Below are 25074 nucleotides of genomic sequence, written 5' to 3'. Positions count from 1 at the left end.
GAACGGATTAAACCAGGGCTACGTCACAGGTTACTTCTTGTGTGAATTTCTGCTGTAATTTTTTTCACCTTTTCGATCAAAAATGGCCAATGATTCAACGACCGGCAGATTCACGCCATGTGTTTTTCGTACGGTCACATAGCATGAGCCGTGTGCTTTAAGGTTCATGTAGATAGCAAATCCAGATTTTACAAACCTATAAATCAATACTTTGGTGTAATTGAACAGAAGTAACTAGATCAAAATGTTGAAATTTAATTTGTTAAGCTGCTTATTTATTAAAAAATTAAATCAGAAATCAAAACAAACAAACATATATTGGCCGCGATACATACTAACAATTACTCAAGTTACTTCCGTTCAGCTGCACTATAGGGTACTGATTCTACTGGCCGATAACGGACCGATAAATTATTGGTACCAGTAGCATGGTTTCGTCAGCAAAAATGTGTACGTTAAATTTACCATACCATATCATATGTTGTCACATATCGCGGAGTTTACACAATGTCAGCGATATTTAATTCAATTCAAGGGACATGACTCGGTAACAGTTATGCTTATTGATATCCACCGTCTAATGATTCCCGACAAGTTTTCACAAGAATCTTACAAAAGCTGATACGTTGTAATTCAAGGTTTTTGATCGAAATGATTAATCAGTAAAAATGGGTTTATATGAAGAAAGTATAACACTTGGAATATAACCGTTGTTGTTTTTAAGCAGAAATATATGAGTATTACAAGAATGTATGTAGTTCAATGGACTTGTAAGCCACCAAGACAAGTCTTCAGTCAAAAAAATGATAATACCGAGTCATAGAAAAGCCTGCTCTGCCTAGCCTTCGCTAGATTCATGAATCAACTATTCTAATTTTAGATTACGAGATCTCAGATTAATGTCGTCTAGTCTTGTCTGAAACGTCATTATGTCATTCTGTTTATGACATGTCAGACGTTGTGACAATCTGTAAGCAGGTCTTTAACTGACATTTACCTCACTTATATAACATACACTTGGGAATGCTGGGAAATGAGTTCAGGTGTTCTGTTCATATTAATATACACATTCAACAGAAAATACAAGTAAATCTAATTCATCACGACCTCTGTAGTACACCCAGTACTTATTTTTCTGATTTTAGACTAGTGCTGGATTTCTTAACATGTTGGCATCCTTTTGTTTTATATAGCCGCAAGACTAAAGATTCACTCAAGTTTAACACGCAGTTGGATAGTAACAATTCAAACTCTAAACAAAGGAAAGACAAATTGGAATTTGATATTGTTTAATGTATTTTTCTCAATAAAGTAAAACAGTGAAAAAAAGTGAAGAGTTAAATCATAAATGTGTAGATAAACTTCCTCGGTTGAATTTTTAATGCTTTCACTTTGTAATTTAGTCGCTTTCCGACGAACTATCCCTGGATTATTTTGATTATTGACCACTTAAATTCTGCAACCACACTACAGAAATAAAAATTAAGAACTATTCTAAACAATTAATACATGTTAATGAGAATACGGATGGTTAGGACTTGTCTGCTACACGGTCATCCCTGTAGCTTTTAACATGGCGGTTCATGTGCACGATTTCCCATTTCTTCATCCATGGTCCCTGAATGGTCGTGTCGAACTCGTCTTCGTCCTGATCCTAACAGAAACATATATATGTTAATTGCATAATGCGTTTAACTTCCTTAACTATACGCATGAGCTGTATTTCGAACTATTGCATGCTAGTAAAATGACTATTGCACGGTCATGTGCGAACTATTGAACACTTGTGATGTTTTGGAATTTGATCACGTGCGAAATATTGAACACCTGTGACGTTTCGGAATTTAACCTTTCCCTTTCAAGCGTCTATGTGAGTCAAATGTCAACACTGCCAGACGACGGACATGAGTACTTATATGCCTTCTGGAAAGTTGAGGTTTCAGTTATTTTTAGTGTGTTGAAGTGATTGTGTAATAAAACAGGTATATCATGGGTGTATGTGCAATAGTCCAGAATATTTGACACGAGTTCTGGTAATCCACAATGCTTTATTGCGCGAAGCCGAGAAAAAAAGACATATTTAGCTATTTTGTATAATATATACAGTACATTTATATAACATAAGTCACACTGATTTAAATAACCAAGAATCAATGTTTTGGATGTGACATCAGTTCAACAAATATCATGATGAAACAGATGTTTTATAAAAGCATGTCGACCGATTTCATATCACATTAAAAATTTTCATGTGAAATTCAACTATATATGACATGGTTAGATTATCTTTAGTAATTCTAACTTGATTAATTACGTTTGCGCAGTAATAAAGTGTAATTATCAATTAATCTATAGGATAAATGTGAAGCCGTAACCCCATAAAGAGATCCCACAATAGCTATCGCTATAGCTATCAAAACATTTCCTCAAATATAAAATAAGAATGCAAAATTTCAACTAACCTCAACCATGGCCTCCCTCAAAAGCTCATGTCGACCTGCACTGTCAAAGATTTCCCATGACATTTTGAAACTAGGATCTTTGGCAGTTCTCATAAGAACACCCTGTTTCAAATCATAGAAGCCAAAGGGTTGGTCGGGTTTCTGCCACCGGAGATCAAGGCTCCAACGGATATCCCCGGACATATTGGGCAAACTGAAGATGATGTTAACATAGGTGTTATTTTACTAAATTATGGAGACTAGTAAATGCATGTTTTCGTACTGTGACATGCAAATATACGCTTATTTATTCACATTTTTCAGTGAAGATGTCTTGTTACCAATTTCTTGGAAACTTTTTTTATTGCTATTTTCATCACGTTCATATAACACACGTTACAGAGTAGATGACAGTAAACTTCAGTGAGAAGCAGTGATCTGGCCTACCTTCTGTGGGGTATCATATTGTTCAGCAATAACATTCCACCATAGGGGATCTCACAGGTGACGATGTCAGTTGCTGGGTTTACACCTGTGTAATGTCACAGCATCAAGACATTTAGAATTAATCCAAACTGTCGGTAAGATGCTATTATATACATATATATTATTATGTTTTATCACCGGACAGACAGTTGTACAATTACATTTTCCTACTACAAATGTAATAACCATAGTAGCCTCGGAAACATTGGACATTTCCCTTCTAGTAACCATAATACCATCAGAAGTATCAACACTAGCCATGGAAACGGCATACACTATGCATAATACAAATACATTTTACCCAAACTTGTTTTCATCTCAACTTCATCCACCATAACATACCACGTGCCTCCATGACAACACTGATGAGTGGCAACCTTTCCAGGTCTGTGGCCTCTATGTACCACCTATAGATAAGGAAGATATTTTGATTTATTCATAAAAGCCATATTCATGGCAAAGAATATTAAAGATAACATAAAGAGGCGTGGTTAACATTTCCACGTATAGCAAAAGTTGTTTGCTCTCTTAATAGCCCTAAACGGATAATTTGCCCAACTTTTTGAAGTTTTGATTTTTCGGTGGTGAAGTAATACATAATGCGAATTATGCTTCCAACATTTCGAATTGACTGAATGAAGAGGGCATTTGAAACGGGTCATTTTTACCAATAAAAAAAATATATTTTTCACAAAATATTTTGAAAAAATAATACACAGATGACGTAGTATATCGAACTATCATATTGCGAAAAAAGGGAAAACAAATATTTGTAATTATTTTACATGGATTATAAGTTTGGTTCTTTAATTACGCAATTAACTAATCAGGCAAATTAATCGTCAATTGATTTATTGAATACAAGGTGGAAGACATGGATTTTGATAACACAAAGCACGGTGTTCATCAACTGTCGCAATTTTTTAGGCCTATCCTTTTAGAAAATTTAACATATAGCTGGAAACTTATCCTTCCATATTTTTTTTAAATATTGGATTTCAACGTCAAGTACATGTATATACCCTGCGCCAAGTCACTTTTCAAATATTTTATTTGTGTAGTATTTTACAATATAATCCATTTGAATCATAATCAGTAAAGTTGAAATAGAAGTTAACGAAGGCCGATAATACCTGCATACATCCGTTGTTCGCTGTCGCATCCAACAATGGTATCCAAGCTGTGGGCTGAAGTACTTTGTAAGACTTGTTGTCAAGGTAGGCAGAGTCTAGTATTCAAAACAAAATCAAAAATTGATTAGAATAATATTACCGTGTAATGACGTACAATATGTACTATCATACCGGACGTTTAAAGAAAAGCACACTGCGTGTAAATTCGGGGATGTTTAAATAAATATGAATGTATATAGAGAAAGAGATGTCGCTTAGTTTGTTGCTTGGTTACCATCAACAGCTAGGATGATACCATGTGCAGAAGGCCCGTCGCATGTGATGTAAAGTACTTTATCCAAGAACACAACCACTACTTCCTACATGTAAGTTAGAGCTCAGACCTGATTTACAATCGCCAATGTATCATGATATAATACATTGTTTGAATATTTTTATGCATGAAACCATTTCTCTCACTATTTGTAATGGTGTGGAATTAACTATCGACTAATAATCCTACATAAGGCAACACATGATACAATACGTATATAGTTATTCGCCATTCCATTTACCTTGGTGCCACGGGACTGTCGTAGCCTCGTTTTGGGGAGTTTTCGTACGTAGGTTCCATAATGGATGGCCAGCTATTTCCGGTCCTATCAGTTGTTCAATCACATTCAGAAGACGTTCATTAGACCAGAGGTTTTTAAATGCCTACACAAATACAATTACATGTGTTTAAACTATCTTGAAGATGTATGCGTCTGTAATGATTTCTTTACTTCAAAACTATAACGTGAAATAACAACCTTTCAATTTTGATTGACTGGATATAGATGAATATGTCACCTATAAACTTAGCTCATGTAACTTATAAAAGACGATATAAAGAGAAATATTGATGAAAAATATAGGAATATAAGCTTGAGTCTGGCGCGTAGGAATACATTGTTGTACACGAGCGCAAAATTAGCGTGAACCACGATTGCCCTTTCCGATATCATACTGCCAATAAGGTGTCCAGGTCACCATAGATAATAAGATACACGTATCGGCCAGTTGATAACCAAATTTACATCAGTACAATAAGTAAACAGTTCTATTTATATAATATTTATATATGACATTATCGGCACATTTTATCGTGTCATACAGCCATGACATAATCATCATATGACACGTGTAGTCAATATTGTCACAAATAAATTACCACTGATGACGTCACAAAATTATTTTGGTAGTTGAAAACTTTATGTTCTTGTCGAAAGTTGGCAGTCTTATAGAAACATGTTTTTTAGCTTCTTCAGCATCAGTTATGTGATAAACATAATATCACACTTGTGTCGATGCTCCAATGTTATATAAAATTTATCTACATTTGTAACTCATTAAATATCTCAAATCTCATATACCTTAAGGCACGTGACAAATTACTGAACTCGATCAAAGGCACGTGACAAATTACTGAACTCGATCAAAGGCACGTGACAAATTACTGAACTCGATCAAAGGCATGTGACATATTACTGAACTCGATCAAAGGCATGTGACATATTACTGAACTCGATCAAAGGCATGTGACGAATTACTGAACTCGACCAATCGATTCCACATTGCATTGAATTCATGCGATGTCCCCTATAAACCGGTAGGTACTATAAATATAAACATTACTCAGTGTTTTATCATTTCTCTTTCATTATTTACCGTACATACCTCAGAGAGTTCTGGATATTTGTGTAAGATAATGTTTGCCCCGGGAAAATCTCTTTCTATGTAGGTTAATCTTTCAAAAAGACCATATTCACTGTAGACATCTGCAATGGATTTGGTAACATTAATGACAAACATAAAAATAAATGTATTTCTTAAGTACATAAATTGTGCATATGATGGTCAAATACAGTAGTTTACCAACTGAAAATGAATAAATCTGCATCATTCATAATAAGTTATCCCCATTTAGTTGTAATGTTCTTCGTCAAGTAATGCTCGTTTTCTATTCCAAAACATAATTCAAATGTTGTGATTTTGACCTTAAAACAAACGTGAAATTTCTTTTCTGTCAATTATACCCAATCCCATTTTCATTAACTCGTGATTTTTCTATTATGTCGACTAAATGCGAGTTAAGTTTACGCTTTTCGGGTGTTAAATATAGCTTAATTGTAAAAATGAATTAGGTGATGAACCATTTCGATAAAATTTCAAGACTGTGTAAAACTGAAACTAAATTTAAAAACAAGCAAAAATACCGCTGGCCAACACTCCTATAGTCAGTCTTCAGTCAGGATATTACCTTTGATTTAACCAGCTTTAAAGAGTTTTCTAGCGAGCCTCTCAACCTGATCTTCTACAGTTTTTCTACAAGGATCTAGTTCGGAAGGGGAAAAGAACTCTTTCACAATCACGTATCCCTATAAATAAATACAGACCAATTGAATGTCAGCATAATTATTATATTCATTCTTAAGTTCTAATGAGAAAGTATTTTATTTACGGAAATACGAGCTTGTGAGGTTCAACACTTTATTTGGAAAATATTTAGAATAATAGTTTATATTGTATGAAAGTGAAAATAAGCAAAATCGCACACATTTTAAGTATTGCTATACATAAAAATGATTTGCAGTAAAAACATTTTTGAAATAAAAGACAAAAACAAAAATAATCAGGCCCTATCTGTAACAGGTCTCGTCAGCACAATCATGCACCAATTCCTTTCAAAATAGACTTTTTAATCCAACCTATCAATTATTATCATTATGAAACATTATTACATATTCAGTAAAAAAAAAAAAAAAGCAATCGTTCGGTTTTAATGTTGTTTTGAGTTAAATATTTCTGATTCCACTATCACTTTCCTATATAATCTTGACAGTTAATGGGTGTTTTTTAGGTATTTATTAGGTTTAAATTTATACATGCGTACATCCTCAAAGAACTGCCTGATCATGTCACTAGGAAGTTGTCCTGGCTTCATGTCCTTATTTGGACTCGGCATTGCCCGAGTGTCGAACAACTCTGGGTGTCCCTCCTCCACCAAGCCATACTCTATAGGAGGTGTCCCGTCAGTCACGTCCGCCATCTTAGATATGCACCTACTGTGCCCTCATTCTTAATCGCTATCTTACGGTTGTCCTACTTCGTTAAGTACATACTATGAGTAGTACGAGCAGACTTCAATTGTATATGTGCCCAAAGCGAATTGTAAATACTTTGTATGCGTACTACATACTAGGTTCAGTATACTGTGGTACAGAAACTGTAGAGAATATCGACATGTAAATGAAACCGAAACTCACTCAAATCGATAGAACGAGGTTTTTTTTTTTTTTTTTTTTTGTTTTTTTTTGCTTTTTGGTTTTTTTTTTTATCAGTGTATATATAAGTGAAATGTCAACTGAATTAATTAGGACCGTGTGTCCCGGAAGTGGTCGCGTCTTCTGTTTAATCGACCACATCTGCCATACATTTTTGTCTACTTGTGTACCACATAAGTTTCCCATGTTACAGACAGGAAATATTAATGCTTCATTTGTGTATCGTGTTGGTCCGAGACACAGAAACGAAGTTTGAAAGCTGAAAATACTTTTCATATGCCTGGCTGGCTTCAGCTCCAATATTAATGTGAAGGCCTATGTCTCAAGCAAGGAAGGATCCGTCATGTCGATATCACCGTACATCAAGGTTGTTTAAGAGTTTGTCATTGCTCTTCTGGCCCAAAGGAACTCTCGAATGCTTATATTTGTTTAGTGATAATAATTCATCGTTCGAGATAACAGTCAAGATAGACGTAGGTTAGCATAACAATATTTCAGATGTAACAATGTTTTATAGAAGTATTCTAGAACATCCGGCGACTCCTCGTTATCTGTGTATCTTACCAAATTTCAAATTGTTACCAAAAATGATCACATGATTTTACAACATTTGCAGTGTATACGAAAATGGAATGTCAACTAAATTGCATAACGATTGCTTGATTTGATGAACGATTGACTGATATTGAGCTCGGATGTGCATGCCTGCAATAAGTCTTTCAGTGATAGATTATATATATAATTATTGTTCCTTAATGCAATAGAATATCTATTGACAATTATGCAGTGTCGTAATTTCTGACATCGGCGTTCATAATTCGTGAACTTAATGATACCACTGATTCATTCTGCAAAGCTTTCCTCGCGAACAGTCCGTGATATAATCAATTCCAGATTTATTTTGTCTGTCAAAAACATTTCAAGCTGGGCTGACATTTAACACACAACAATTTAATCAAAAGTGAAAGTTTGAAGTAACAAACGGAATAGAAAATTGATGTGGGACTATATTGGTGTTTTATTTTTAGTATCCTATTTGGCCTTCATATTTAGGTTACCGTTAATACTATTATTCAAATAAATAAATTGAAAATCAGCGACTTATCATACAGCACTGTAAATAAATAGAGCTATGTCTTAACTATATGCAGCAACAAATTCAAAAACAGAATACGACCAAACGTTTAATTTTCTATTTACCGGTTAAAAGATACTAGTATGTAAACAGTTGGACTATGCCCATCAGTTAAAACCATGGTTTAAGCTTGTACGAATACTCTGAAGGAGCGGGAAAACGCACTCGTGTTGGTCGAGTTTTAAAGTTTACCGATCAAATTGCGTTATAGCAACATGTTTATTTATTTAAAGAAAAGAGCAGTTTTATGATACTGTAAAACTTGCTAAAAACATTCTTTTTCTTTTTATATGAGGCAATTTACCATCAAATATACGGTAATGTACGAATTTTATGTAATTTTATCATTTCATTATCTTTAACGTCTAAACTAAATAAAACATGCACGAGTACCTCAGTTTAAATACGGTTACTATCATATTATCATAGCAAACATTTATTCCGTAAGAAAAGGTCATATACAGATATAACGAACTACATAGGTATAGTCATGACATCTGTGGTCCAGCTAGATTATATTAATTTGAGAATAATTATCAGATAAAAAACAGTACATTATGACACAATCATAAATATTTTAATTGAACTTTAAACTTAACCATCATAATATCTCAACAATAAACATATTTATACATCAATCGGATCATTTGTGAATAATTGCACAAGGAATCAGGATTTACCTAATCCATGAAGAACTGTCGCATACAGGTAAGATCTCGGATTCGGTAACAATTATCTTTTAACCTTGATTAAAATGTCCCTTTATCTCCGTGTGTTATTTTTGTCAGGTATCATGGCTTCTTATCGAACTTTAACAACATTCGCTTTGTTTCCATCTTAATGTCTACTACAAAAAGGATGAATAAGTTTCAATGTGAAACAAAGGATGACAATCGAAACAAAGCATTGTCTGTTTCAGTTAGCATTATTATCCATTAAACCGACATACGGAAATATTCATTCTTTTGTAGAACAGTCCCTGAATAGATTGGTCATTCAGAATCGGCTGATATAATGTTGCAGTGTTTTATGCTTTATGGCCATGCCAGGAGCTCATGGTGCCGTCCGTTAGTTTAGCAGTGTGCTGGTTCATGTGGACGATTTCCCACTTCTTCATCCAGGGGCCTTGTATTGTCGTGTCAAAATCAGGATCAGTCGAGGGCTGCAAAAACAAGATGTCGGCGATGATAATCTCTTTCTCTGAATAAGGGGGAACAATTACTTTCAAGTATTTGGTAGATATGGCTGGAGGAAGTTTTTTGTCGGTAGGGATTGGCCCAACCACTGAGACTACCTCTAGCCATACCTACATATGCACAATTATGTACTTTCTATTTAGTAACGTTATTTGAAAGAAAAAAAAATGGTTATTTTAAAGGTTATGGCGGATAAAAGTCCGAAGCGATAAACCCAAACAATCAGGCATTTTGTGGTATTAATTTGTTTAACGAATTATTTATTGCTAAATGGTTGTTTATCTAAGGGACCATTTACATTTGATAACTATGTGATAGATATGGCTGGAGGAAGTTTTGTCGGTAGGGAGTGGCCCGACCACTCGGACTACCTCTAGCCATACCTATACGTAATTAACTAAAGTAACACTTACTAATGATTTTGTTTTACATCACGGCCATAATAAGAAAGTGAGAGTGAAAGAGAATGAAATTCAAATTGAGAGAGATAATAAAGTTACAATATATATGTATGTGTGTGATTGTATAAATAACAATAATAATTATTTGTTTAACACCATGGTCATTATAACAACGTGAGAGTAAACGGGTTTTCAGATTGAGGAAGATAAAGAGAATTTAATTATAATATATATAAATATATGTCGTAGTTGTACCGAGAGAAATATATATAATATATGTACAATTCGTATCCATGTATGTAAATACATTGCGATCCAGGTATTCTATATCAACTTATAGACGACTTCCACAATGATCATGTCAGGGTATCGGGCCTACCATCACTGTGCCATTGAAACGTTCTTTTTTAAGAACGCCGATGTGGTGCAGCGGTATAGGCTGCGGATATCTCTGGCTAGGCGATTGGGTGCCGTAGATCGTGAGTTCGAGGCCCGGTGAGGGCACGAGTCAAAAAGTTGCCTTCCTTCGTCATATGTGTTTCTAAGCTATATATATATACCTAATGTATATATATATATGTGTGTGTGTGTGTATGTACTTTTGAAAGAGCACGACTGAATTATAAACGTCGAGTGTGGAAAAATGATGTAAAAACAAAGACAATTATAAAAACAAAAACCAAAAGTAAAAGAGGAAAAAAAATCAGGACATGAAAATAATCGAAAAGAAATAATTATATATGTACGATGATGAAATGGCTCGGTGCTAAGCACCAAATAAGACATATTATGATTAAGCAATAGCAAACGTAGGTGCACTAAAAATCACATTTTTACTAATTATGCTAACACTCTAACTTTTGCTCCTTAAAGAGTTTATTTGATTGTTAAGATTGACCAAGCCAACCTGTCAATGAGCCAAAGCTGAGTACAAAAAAAAAAATCTGTTTTGTCTTAATATGACCATGTACATATGTAAAACAAATACAGATGTGTAACATCACTTGTCATGATGGAAGTTGAACGTCACGATATCATATAAATAAAATTAAATAATGGCCATGACTTTCTTGACATACCAAAACCTCGAACTCCAACACTCCTACACACGATACCATGAGTAAGTGACAGGTTATTGTACCTGTCTTTTCTTTCATAACTCCCTTTTCGAATTTGCAAAACAGACGATTGGGCACTGAAGACATACTTACCCACACACACACACACACACACACACACACACACATATATATTTATATATATATATTATATATGGGGCAAAGAAGTAATTCAAACAGTGTGAACAATGAGGCTTTGTTAACATTTCGAGGTAATCCGCCCCTTTATCAAAACACACACAAAAATGCAAATACAATCACATATTATATATAGAAGTACTGGAAATACAATAAAATACAATAAGAATAATGTTTTAGTAACTGGAGAAACCACAATGAACCCTTCGGCAGGATTTTATTTGTATTTTATTGTATTTCCAGTACTTCTTATATATATAATATGTGATTGTATTTGTATTTTTTGTGTTTTGATAAAGGGGCGGATTGCCTCGAAAATTTAACAAGCCTCATTGTTCACACTGTTTGAATTACTTCTTTGCCCCATATAATCATTACAAGTAATTCGTATCCTCCATACATTTATGTGAGGATCCAGTGTTATCTGGATTATACTGTTTATATTACTTCTTTGACCCATATATATATATATATATATCTCCATGTGCTACTCGTCTTTTGTACAATGTGAATATTTTCTAAATGTCTATATATTTCCTTTTTGCGATAATACGATACTAATCTACATCACGGATTTTATACTTATTTTATTTCCATAATTGAAATGAACTTTTACAATACAATCCAGACTATATATCAGATGTAGTTTGATTTTTCATGCACACCAATGTGTTAAAAAGGATAGAAAATGGAGATCCGAGGTATCGAATTAGAAGCTATTGATCTATCCTGACCTCCCCAACATCTCATAGGAACACAGCAGACTTAAACATCAATCGGCCTGGATTACAAATTCCTTGTTAACAGTCCATACCCACCTCAAGAATATCCTTTACAGATTCTCTCTGTTTGTCGTGGCGATCGACACCCTCGAATGCATCCCAGTCAATTTTGTAGTTAGGATCATTTGACGTCCTCATCAGAACACCAGCTTTCATGTTGTAAAATCCAAAAGGAAGTGACGGCTTCTGCCAACGTAAGTCCAAACTCCAACGAATTTGTTTTGATATGTTTGGCAGACTACAACGAAAAGTGTACACGAAGCCTTACTGTAAGAAATAACCAAGATATGAAATCGTTTAAGCCACAATTACTATGTCAGAGAGAGTTAACATTTGCTAGGTTCGAAAACAAGAACCGAAAGAATTTCGATATCAATATTAAAACGTTACCTCCTGTGTGGTATCAGCAGCATACCACCATACCGAACTCCTATATCAATACGATGATGGGAATATTAAACCGTTACCTCCTGTGTGGTATCATGTTGTTCAGAAGCAGCATACCACCATACGGAATCGGACACGTCTTGATATCCGTCTCTAAGTTCACATCTACAACAGTTAATTGACAAATACTCTTCTGTTATGTCGACATCCACTTATGTTGTTTGGTGCTAATACTCCATTTTGTTTGTTTAAATTTACTCCAAACACATGTATATTTTTTTCGGACAATGCAAAGACTGAATAACTGATAGTTTAGGCACTGAAGCGAGTATAACTAAAAAGAGCAGGTCGTACTAACACGCGCGATACAAGTTAATAAAAATATCCATTATCATTGGAACATACCTAAAGATTTGGCCATTTCCTCCTCTTCTAGCATTACGTACCACGTGCCTCCATAGCAACATTGGTGTGTAGCAACTTTGCCGGTTTTATGACCACGGTGCGCCACCTAGGGAACACAAAGGTAATGTCTAGTAATTGACGTTGTAGATGGTCACTATTTCTCGTGTTTATTCTTACATTGATTTCCATGAATAAAGGCTAAACTGTATACGTACAGGTATGATATGAGTATGATTAGTATTACTCGGGCAGGTCGATCACATAAACTATAATTCTTCAAATAAAAACTGCTAAAGGCAAATACTATGAACATACATCTTTAAGTGCTTTTAATTGGGTTTTGCACAAAATTTGGAGATCGTCAAATTAAGCGAATTGTACGTTTACAAAATAAAGGACATGATTAATTCGGGAAGGTGATAATTGATCTAGCATCTAATAACTAAAGCTGATACGGTATGGATGTCCACGAGTTTCGTCTCCCATGTGGTAAAGCTAAGTTCACCACTAAAAGTCCATGCTTTATATTTAAATACAAAAAGCCTCCTTCTAACTGTACCTGCATACATCCGTTTTGCTCGGTAGCGTCTATCAGTGGTATCCAGGCTGTCGGCTGTAACACTTTGTAGGAGTCGTTGTCCAGGTAGGCGGAATCTAGAAACATAGTATAAACATTATTTTTACTTTCCTGGTGGTTTGTAACATCCAAGAATGGTTTATCAATCCAGTAAGTTTATGGTTTTGTAAATTTTGTTTGTTTTGTTTTATGGGTGGAAATGATTTCACGATTTTGCCAATAAGTTGAAGCAAAAACTATGTATTTATTTTCTGATTTAAGTATACGTTGGAAACTTTTTTTTTGTGATTTGATCCTGTAAGGATATATATCCACGTCAGGTTATGATTACATCAGGGAAAGTATCAAAAACCATCAAATAATTTCAATACATATGACAGAATCTAGGATTTTCTTTCTTATAAAATATGAGAAAGGAGGGAAAATATCAACTCTCAGATTCACGGTATCAAGATCTTATTTTCTAATTCCTTTCTCGAAAATAGCAAAGTAGAACATTGCCAGTATCCTACTAACACCTGTCAGTCAGTATCCTACTAACACCTGTCAGTCAGTATCCTACTAACACCTGTCAGTCAGTATCCTACTAACACCTGTCAGTCAGTATCCTACTAACACATGTCAGTCAGTATCCTACTAACACCCGTCAATCAGTAACCTACTAACACCTGTCAGTCAGTATCCTACTAACACCTGTCAGTCAGTATTCTACAAACACCTGTCAGTCAGTATCCTATTAACACCTGTCAGTCAGTATCCTACTAACACCCGTCAGTCAGTATCCTACTAACACCTGTTAGTCAGTATCTTACAAAAACCTGCCAGTCAGTATCCTACTCACTATCCTACTAACACCCGTCAGTCAGTATCATACTAACACCTGTCAGTCAGTATCCTACTAACACCTGTCACTCAGTATCCTACTAACACCTGCCAGTCAGTATCCTACTCACTATCCTACTAACACCTGTCGGCCAGTATCCTAAAACACCTGTTAGTTAACTACCTTGGTGCCATGGCACAGTAGTAGCCTCGTTTTGGGGTGTCTTTGTTCTCAGATTCCATACCGGGTGCCCAGCAATGTCTGGGCCGATTAGTTGTTCAACGACGTTTAGGAGGCGTTCATTGGTCCATAAGTCTTTGAAAGCCTGAGAAAAGAAATGCGATAGTTTAAGATAGAGTTACCGGAATGTGTCGATGGCTTCGAGATGTGGTGCCTCGAGGAAATCTTTTATTTGGAAACAAATTCATAAAATACACACTATCAATAGCAGAAATTATACGATTTTTAAATAGGTGAATAGTAATTAAAGTTCAGTAACTCTGTATCGTAGCCAGAGGTTGGAGAATACTAATTAAAGTTCAGTAACTCTGTATCGTACCCAGAGGTTGGAGAAAAACCGTTTTGTGTAATGGTTGAACATATCCTTTTGTCTGTAATGCCTCGATGGAGTATTGACAAATTATTTTTAGACATAAAGTTGATGATACCTGCGGGAGTTTTCCCAATTTATGCAGCACAATATTAGTCCCTGGGAAGTCACGCTCGATCATGGAAAGCCTCTCGTAGAATCCATATTCCTTGTAGAGTTCTGTCAAAAGGAATCTGGTTTACATCAATGTCATTATTAGAGTCTGTACTTCGTAAAATAATATTAATTTTTAATGAACAATAAAACACCATTTTCTTATCTAGTTATCAGGTAGAAATACGCCAATATCTGTCTATGTAAAATTTGCAGGTCTTATAGAACATGTTTTATCTGTCAAACTTACCCTTTATCTTGTATGGGAGCTGAATACGTAGGTCTTTTAGAACATGTTTTATCTGTCAAACTTACACTTTATCTTGTATGGGAGCTGAATACGTAGGTGTTATAGAACACGTTTATCCGTCATACCAACTCTTTATCTTGTATGGGAGCTGAATACGTAGGTCTTATAGAACACGTTTAATCCGCCATACTTACCCTTTATCTTCCCTTTCGCCAATAACTGTTCTGCCAGTGAATCCAACTGCTCATTTATTGCTGTTTTACAAGGATCCAGTTCTTCCGGTTTGAAAAAGTTTTCTACAATCACGTATCCCTGTAGAAAAAAACATTGTTTATACACAAAGGAAAAGGTAAACATTTGATTTTACATAAAAAAATCACTTAAATAAAAAAAAAGAACTGTGGTTTATTAATGAATATTGGTTAACCGATTCTCAATCAATGTGCTAATTCAGTTTTTTCTATTCTCAAACCAAATGTTATCAAATGAATGACGGAATGTAACATACTGCTGTCGTATTGTTAGGATCATACTTAACTAGAGTGCACAAGAAAGGTGAACTCCAGTATACTAGCTTGTGTACTGGAGTTAACACTGTAATGCACTGGAGTTAACACCCTAATGCACTGGAGTTAACACCCTAATGCACTGGAGTTAACACCCTAATGCACTGGAGTTAACACTGTAATGCACTAGAGTTAACACTGTAATGCACTGGAGTTAACACTGGTGCACTGGAGTTAACACCCTAATGCACTGGAGTTAACACCCTAATGCACTGGAGTTAACACTGTAATGCACTGGAGTTAACACTGTAATGCACTAGAGTTAACACTGTAATGCACTAGAGTTAACACTGTAATGCACTGGAGTTAACACTGTAATGCACTGGAAACACTGTAATGCACTGGAGTTAACACTGTAATGCACTAGAGTTAACACTGGTGCACTGGAGTTAACATTGTAGTGGACTGGAGTTAACATGCTTGTGCACTAAACCTGATGTACATGATACTACATGTAGTACATTTTTACATTTGTATATCATACCTGCATGTAGATAATTCATTGAAAAGATGTATACATAGAGGTTACACGAGTGGTTGTTGGATATGGAATTTATATCACTCGAGTAAGTTATTTTTTTAAGTTACAACAGACACGAGCTTTAGTGAGTGTATTTTGTAACTATTAAAACATAACTTAGGAGTGTAAGATAAATTCTCTATCCAAAAATTACGAGTCGCGTGACCTGTTTCTACCACAATGATATCCACTTGAATCGAATGGAAACGTGGCCAAGCATTATTTCGCGTATGCAAATAAGGTGTTCAGGTGACGGCCGAGACCCGGTGATGTGACGTTATTCGATTATTGATGACGTCAATAACAATTGCAGCTCGGGTCAAAGTTCGAATTCTTGACCAATCAATCAAAATACCGGAAGGTTGTATTCCACTAGCTTGAGAGTGAAATAACATAGCGTATTGTGGTGGAAAAAAACATATCTCATTATTTCCAATACATGTAGATACGGCATATGTAGATAACGAAAAATGTATTGGATTTCGGTTTACCACTGTATCAATGGAGAGAGAAAAAATCCTTGATGCTCAGAATGAAATAATCCAATATACAAAATAAAATTCAATAACAAATTAGGCATGTGGTAGAACACAGCACACTCAGTATCATAAAGTCCATACATCTTCGAAGAATCGTTTGATTTTTTCTTCAGGTAGTTGTCCTGGCTTCAACACACCAAAAGATGGAGGTTTGGCATCCAAATTAAAAATTTGTGGATTTGTTTCCCCCGTAAAACCACTAGAGATGGAAGAGGTTTTGTCCGCCATGATTTGTTGTGTAAGACTTATGTGAATTATAGGTCAGATTACGTGGTATACGTCACGTAGACAAGGTTTTATCTCAAATCATCATACAAGCGGTCAAATGTATCTCATAGAATAACTGATACACCGAAAACTAAAACGCTACTATTGATACAGTGTTCCAATGGCCACGAATTGTTCAATACAAGGTACTTGTATAATTCTAATTTGTTTTGTATTGTTTAACGTCCTATCAACATTTAAAGATCATCTTTATATTGGTGACATTTTAAAAGCCTTTAAATCCTTACTGTGGTGCAATTAAACAGGAGTAATGCTAAACATGGGTCATGCTGTTGACATGTAATTTGTATAACTGTTTATGCTGTTGACATGTAATTTGTATAACTGTTTATGCTGTTGACATGTAATTTGTATTTATACTGTTTGTAAATTTAATTAAACATACGCAAAAATATTTGTTCCAAGGGCACACAATTCGCTCATTTGTATCACATATATTGCACAAAATAACCATGTCTATAACGCACGATTTAGGTAGATTTAACTTTATATATGCAAAAATATGATTCTGTTTTGACCTTGAAATGTAAATGGCAGTTGTAATATCACAAAAATATGGCATTTAGTAAGGTATTTTAGACATTAAAAATGCTCTTAGTCGATACAATTAAAAACTCTAACATGACAAGACGACTATTTTAGGAACAATGATATATTTTATTGATTTAAATGCCTTCTCCATTTATGCCATATTTGTATGATATGATTCACAGCCGCCATTTCCATTTTAAACTGGGTCAAAACATAGTGTTTACACGTACATAAAATGAGATCGGTTTGATTATCTGTGCGATTTAGTATCATTCCCTGTTACATGAAACCACAAAGTATCCCTACAGAAGAAACTGTTTATCGTCTACAGGAAATGATTTATGATGTTGAGAAGCTACAAGTCCAGACAATCATTTAAGAATAAAACAGATAATCCAGAAACGATTTAACTTATTTTTTGGTTGTTGCCGCTGGTCATGTGGCAATGATCTTTATGCTCTCGGGATTGATAGAAACTTCCATCCTATTTACCAACTTTCCCAGGAAGATTACTGCTTCCTATAAGAGTTTCAGGTTGAGGTTGATGGAGATGTGATTCGAAATAGTTTCCTAGACCAATTACGACATCCAAATACGCAAGACATTTCTTCCACATGAGACCGTGAAGAACTAGTTGTATTATCCGATTGAAAGTTGCAGGACTATTGCAGAGACCAAAAAGCAAACGCGAATGCTCGAAACCTAAAGTAGTCCTCTGCATTTGCTGCCGTATAGGTTTGGAGGCAGCGGTATCTATTCGATGCCAAACACCTCCTTTGCATTCTGATTGGTTATAGAAATGTGTTTAACCAATCAGAAAGCTTGTTTAAATTCACAGCGGCTGGCACAACATGGCTACTCAAGGAGAAAATCTGCTATCAGTATGCATAAAAAGTCCCGGGGCCGTCGATAGGGTGCTCGTATACATCAAGTAAGTGTATGCAATAGTTGTATTCGGAGATCTGATGAAGCGTACCACTTGATTAACCCGTGGATTTCATATTTAAAGCTATGTCCAATGGAGTCGAAGTGTGGTGACCCCGATACGTCAACTTGTCCGAGTAAACAAAATCGAGAGAATTTTGAAGTTTCACGCCCAATTTCGTGCACTAATATCAAGAAATCGACAATATGTTATAGCTTATTTTAAACATTGGCCATTTCTCTTCTATTTAAGGCCAACTTCGAATAAATCCACCCAATACAACCGAAGCTACGGAACTTAGAAATAAATACATCAGATTTCAAGCCTGAGGGAGTTCAGAACCTATATACGAAAATACGCACTGCTGACACCAATGTTGTGAAAGATGACCGAACATGCAATTGTAGCGAAAACTGCTTGGACTGTCAACTCAAAGTCGGTAGGCCTATAGGTGCCTTCGAGGTAGCGCCAGACACCCGCCACAATACCCGAGTTTAGAGAAAAAGAAGAATTGGTTGTTGAGAAAACACAATTCAACACCGTAATACAGTTCCAGGCTATTATTAGCATTCCAATGACACCGTTACAGTTTACAGAGTAACTCGCAATACCGTTCTCGCATATGAAATAGCCAGTAAAATCCAGCAAAGCAACACTCACAGCTTATTTTATGTTACTTGTGCCCTATTCAAGTATAAATGAAAGTTGTCATTTTCGAAGCAGTCCACTTCTTCATCATAACACAAGCCGTCACAAATACACAGAACAATTTGGTTTGGTTTATTTTGTTTAATGTCCTATTAACAGCAAAGGTATTTTTAGGACGGCCCGCCGTGCGTGCGACATGCATGCGTGTGGCTACCCAAAACACACATACGCACTTGCCACACAGAACAGTAGATATACTTATATGTATATATATATATGGGTCAAAGATGCAACGTTTACGGTAATTTCCAAGTTACATTGGATCCTCATTGGGTCCAACCGCGCCTGTCTTGTAAATCCTGGCGTCATGTACAGAGCCTGGCCATCCTATATATATATGTCTGCGAAACCCATCCGGTGGTCAACCACTGTCTGTACAGATATCAAATGTACATTAAAAGCAGGTGTTCATGTTTCATTTCTTTTATGTATTTGGGTTAAAAATATGTATATATACCCAAGCAACTTTTGATTAGAAAAAAAGATACGTAAACGCAGAACTGAAAGAAAATTCTTTTAATCTGGTATGAATAAAGCATTATTAAAAAAAAACGTTTTTGTACCTGTAGCACTATAGAATTTTTTCTGTTGAAGTAAGAGTTTTTATGAATACTTGGCGCAGCTATGGAAATGTGTGTCCCGTCAATGGCACCAACAACTCCGGGAAAACCATTCACCTTATAGATGAATGATGTGGTGTTGAAAATGAAAGGTCTGGACACATGTATAGATGAATGAAGTTTTATTCGGAGACAGAGCATAGATGTTGTTACTCTGACTCCAAGGTAGTCTGACTATACATATACACATGTACTAATGGACCAATATTTCTGTCTATTTAAATTAAGCATTTCTAAAATAAAACATGTTTCCTCCTGAACTTTTCCTGGACCATCTGTAGTCGAGTTACTTGAAATTTAATTTAAATGTGAAACATAATGAAAGGTATTTTTACGGGGAGAAGACAAACATACCTCAGATCTCTAAATATCATGGCTTATTAATACTTTTTACGTCTCGACATTTTTGGCGATGCTACTGTATCTATCAGAAACTTCCAATCACGATGTTGGAGCAGTGATGTTCAACACCTACGTAAACGTTTATGTATGAAGTTTTTTTTTGTAACCACCGTTGGAATGATCATTAGCCAAAACCATTTCTTTTTACTCTGAGGCATTTAGGAATGACTTGTTAATTGTTTTATTTCTGATCAAACTAACATTTAGTAAATTAAATAATGATATTGTATATTGAAATATGAAACCAGATATTTGAAGAAAGTGGGCGAGTCTTTGGATTTGGCCAGTCTTAAAAAACAATATTAGACCGTTTACAACAGAATGTTCTATTATTGTATTTACTATCATTTTCTTCCTTAACGATTTCGCTGATATCCAGATGATTCAAGAAAAGTCTGTCGAACAAGACGAATGCTCGAAACCTAAAGTAGCCCTCTGCATTTGCTGCCGTATAGGTTTGGAGGCAGCGGTATCTATTCGATGCCAAACACCTCCTTTCAACAATCCAAGTCCAAATCTCCCTCAGCAAATCTCCGCGGAAGGATAACAGAAGCAGTGCGATTTCCATTGCTTGCTCCGAACTTGTTGTACAGACGCCCCGTCCCATTCTTCATCAGTTTTAAAGGAACTTACCTTGCATCCGTCTTTATTTGTTTGGAGGACCCATATATAAGTTTCTGGTTGGTAGTCGCACTCTTAGCCATGGTAAGTGTTTTGTCAAGAGTCGTGGTGGCTTTGTCTAGTACAGAGAGAGCCACATGCTTATCCGACAAACAGTTGAGGAAACTATGTGCGGCCATTACCTGTAGGAAATCATCTTGTGCCCAAGGGAAGCCGTCTGTAGCTAGTTCCTTAGCTCTCTCTGCATACTCCTTCACGGTCTCCTCCGGACCCTGGCGCAACTTTGCAAAGTATCTGCTTGCGAATCGCTGGTTCATTATCGAACAAAGAACGTTGAAGGTGCCACGAACATGCATAGGTCTGGATCTAACTTCTATTTGTCAGACCATCCATACAGGTCGCTAATGTGGAAGATCTGAATGAAAAAAGGCTTTCATTCAGATTTACCGTCGTAGAAATGGGAACTTGACTTCCCTGGCCATCTCGTCCTTTACAGGTTTTTTTTTTTTTTTTTTTGTCCCAACCTCCAGAATTCTGTTCCTTAGAATTAACTTTATCATTTGCCCCCTGCTCAGCTTTATTTTTTGTTTTATTATAGACAGCTTTAGGAGCAAGAGCATGCACTGCTCCTATCAGATGACCAATCCTATCTTTGGAAGGTCATCCCGGTGTTGTTCGTCTTTTTTCACTACGCTGAAGGGCGAACGCTTCCCTCATTTCATCTATCTGCCTTTCATTTCAAGCCCCCTCTTCGCTAATTCCTTGGTCCTAACTTTAAATTCCTTTTCATGAACGGCCCTTTCCTCGGCAACTTTCGCCCCTATGTCTTGTATCTGATGAAGCGATATCTCCAGACTAGGACCGCCTCGGCCGCCAGAAGCTACGGGTTCAAGCAACACTGCACCGCGACTTATCAAAGGGTCCCACAGTGTGCTCGGTACGTTCGGAAGACTCATAAGATCCTCTCACGTCAATGACCCAACACACTCGTCACATTTCTTTATTATAACCTTAGCTCTATATGGGCCTATACCGCTAATAGTAAGCAGTTCATCGTAAGTTGCTGTATTAATGTTAAGTGCCATATTTGGGTCATAATGGAGATGTGTGTAACACAAAATTGTTTACAGAAAACGGAATTGAACTATAACAACACTGCAATGCTAATAATGTGCACAGCCTGGGGCTATCGCACCGACGAGTGCGCTATAAATAGCTATCACAAAGGACATTGTATAAGTTATGACGATACAGCTGTATAACCACAGGTGCCCGACTCGTTTTATAAAATGATAACATATAGAGTACATATAAATGAGAAAGGTTCTGAACTCCTTCAGGCTTGAAATCTGATGTATTTATTTCTTAGTTCCGTAGCTTTGGTTGTATTGGGTGGATTTATTCGAAGTTGGCCTTAAATTGAAGAGAAATGGCCAATCTTTAAAATAAACTATAACATGTTGTCGATTTCTCGATATTAGTGCACGAAATCGGGCGTGAAACTTCAAAATTATCTCGATTTTGTTTACTCGGACAAGTTGACGTATCGGGGGTCACCACACTTCGACTCCATTGGACATAGCTTTAAATACGAAATCCACGGGTTAATAAAGTGGTACGTTTCATCAGATCACCGAATACAACTATTGCATACACTTACTTGATGTATACGAGCACCCTATCGACGGCCCCGGGACTTTTTATGCATACTGATAGCAGATTTTCCCCTTGAGTAGCCATGTTGTGCCAGCCGCGGTGAATTTAAACAAGTATTCTGATTGGTTATAGAAATGTGTTTAACCAATCGTGCACTAATATCGAGAAATCGACAATATGTTATAGCTTATTTTAAAGATTGACCATTTCTCTTCTATTTAAGGCCAACTTCGAATAAATCCACCCAATAAAACCAAAGCTACGGAACTTAGAAATAAATACATCAGATTTCAAACCTGAGGGAGTTCAGAACCTTTCTCATTTATATGTACTCTATATGTTATTATTTTATAAAACGAGTCAGGCACCTGTGGTATAACTATATATGAAAATACGCACTGCTGACACCAATGTTGTGAAAGATGACCGAACATACAATTGTAGCGAAAACTGCATGGACTGTCAAATCAAAGTCGGTAGGCCTATATGTGCCTTCGAGGTAGCGCCAGACACCCGCCACAATACCCGAGTTTAGAGAAAAAGTAGAATTGGCTGTTGAGAAAACACAATTCAACACCGTAATACAGTTCCAGGCTATTATTAGCATTCCAATGACACCGTTACATTTTACAGAGTAACTCGCAAAACCGTTCTCGCATATGAAATAGCCAGTAAAATCCAGCAAAGCAACACCTAGGCATGTAAACGTTGAACTCGCCGAACTCTCTCACAAATCTCCCTTTTATACTAAAGTCAGGCAAGGTTTGTCGGGCAAGGTTTGTCGGGCAATTAGCACCTCCCTAGCCGTGTGGACCATACATCTAAACGGTGTCGCACAGACAAACATTTGTATTAAAACCGAAAACGGGTACTACAACGAATTAAGATATAGAACAAATCAATGCGATGAATGCACGACCTAAGTCGGGCAAATTGGGCAAATCGGGCACCCTATCTTATTACTAATGGTCAACATATTATGCATGTGTAATATATATATGTATGCAACGTGATACATGTACAACAGAATCTCGAAATACATCTCACCTACAAAGGAAAAACAGTACACAATGTTATATACTCAATATCAATAATGACAACAATGACAGGTGTAGTCTAGGACTACCTGTATAGGTACGTGAAATAGGTCAGTTATCGGGCTTGACCAAGTTTAGACTACACTGACTTTCGACAACGCTGTCGCATAACACCTTCTGACCTTCGAGATGAGTTGACGCGTACTCCACTTTCGTGGAAGAAACCAACTCGTCTCCTCCAGTCAGAGACCTATATAGGTCTCTGCTCCAGTTAACAATATCATTGTCGGATATATAACTCTTCATTTGTACTGAAATGTCCTATATACTTTGGATGACTTTGTGTTTTCCTCCAGGGACGTACCTATATAACACTGGTATACAAGTTCCTCTAACTAAATGGTATTCACAAGTCAAGAAATCCATGTATGGAAATGCATTCATAATCATAACGGATTTCCCAGGGGCAATTAAGAAAACATTGTATATAAATATGACGACAAATTTCCATGGCAACTGTGTCTCGATGGGACTTGAAAATGGTTTAAAGTCTCATACGTGTATTAACATATGCCACGATGGAAATACTCTGTACTTATAGTGGCAGCCTTTCCAGGTTACTAGTATACAGCTTTTAACAGTAAATTCAAATTATTCATTATCGTGACTAATCATACTGGCTATATGTGGCTGCTATCGTCACTGAGCCAGTTACACAACTGAGCCGACAATTCTGGTATGCAAATTACCTATGCACATTAAACCAGGATGTATTAAGCAACGGCATGTCGGCATGTCCCGGTACATATATACACACATACGACGATTCCGTGTTACTGTAATATGTGTACTCACGTTTACGAAATACTGTTTGATGACGTCATCTGGTAACTGACCAATTTTTTTCTGCGAAGCAGGAGGTGGCATTGCTTCGATGTTAAAAACATTTACATTCCCGTCACTTGTTACCGCCGCCATAGTTTGGTTGATTGGTGCAGGTTCTGATAACCAGAGTGCCCTGGTTAGCATCCGGAACTCCTCGGGGAATCTACTAGTGTTTCGAAGACAATCCTCGATGAGTGCAGAATACCCTTCTGAGTTTATACACCGTCAACAGTGCAGTGGGTGTATATGCAAGATCTGTCTTTCTGTGGAGTGATATTATGTAGCTGAATTTCTATTTAAGCGATTAAGTCATTTCAACATTGCGTGAATGTTTTTAAGCAGTGTGAATTTATCGCTACGTGATATCAGGGACGTATAATAAGATAGGATTGGACAAGTATTTTTTGAGAAAATGTGCACACAAAAGGTAGTATATATTTGACAATCATTGTTTACTATACTCGGTAAGTGCCGCCATTAGGTAAACAATGTCGAT

At 36.2% G+C, this 25074-nt stretch overlaps 1 protein-coding gene and 1 pseudogene across 2 annotated transcripts; both read right to left on the bottom strand.

Moving 5' to 3' along the window:
• Positions 1-1272: 1272 nt before the first annotated feature.
• On the bottom strand, positions 1273-7281 carry LOC117323178 (annotated as a pseudogene).
• A 1779-nt stretch (positions 7282-9060) lies between these two features.
• LOC117323177 (phytanoyl-CoA dioxygenase domain-containing protein 1-like) lies at positions 9061-24843 on the bottom strand. Of its 2 annotated transcripts, none has more exons than XM_033878227.1 (9): positions 24549-24843; positions 15475-15592; positions 14996-15096; positions 14511-14652; positions 13487-13581; positions 12928-13033; positions 12603-12687; positions 12172-12373; positions 9061-9662 (listed from the first exon to the last, which is right to left on the bottom strand). In XM_033878227.1, exons 1-9 carry the CDS (start codon positions 24720-24722, stop codon positions 9528-9530), a joined length of 1158 nt encoding a protein of 385 aa, XP_033734118.1. In that variant the 5' UTR covers positions 24723-24843; the 3' UTR covers positions 9061-9527. The 2 variants fall into 2 exon arrangements, with proteins under 2 accessions (XP_033734118.1, XP_033734119.1); XM_033878228.1 differs by lacking the exon at positions 24549-24843 and adding an exon at positions 16987-17148 and having other exon boundaries at positions 9206-9662.
• Between the last annotated feature and the right edge of the window lie 231 nt (positions 24844-25074).

Source organism: Pecten maximus, chromosome 3, assembly GCF_902652985.1.
Source record: "Pecten maximus chromosome 3, xPecMax1.1, whole genome shotgun sequence".
NCBI classification, from domain to species: Eukaryota; Metazoa; Mollusca; class Bivalvia; order Pectinida; family Pectinidae; genus Pecten; species Pecten maximus.
Note: the sequence above shows the minus strand (reverse complement) of the source record. Positions and strands in the feature narration are given on the sequence as shown.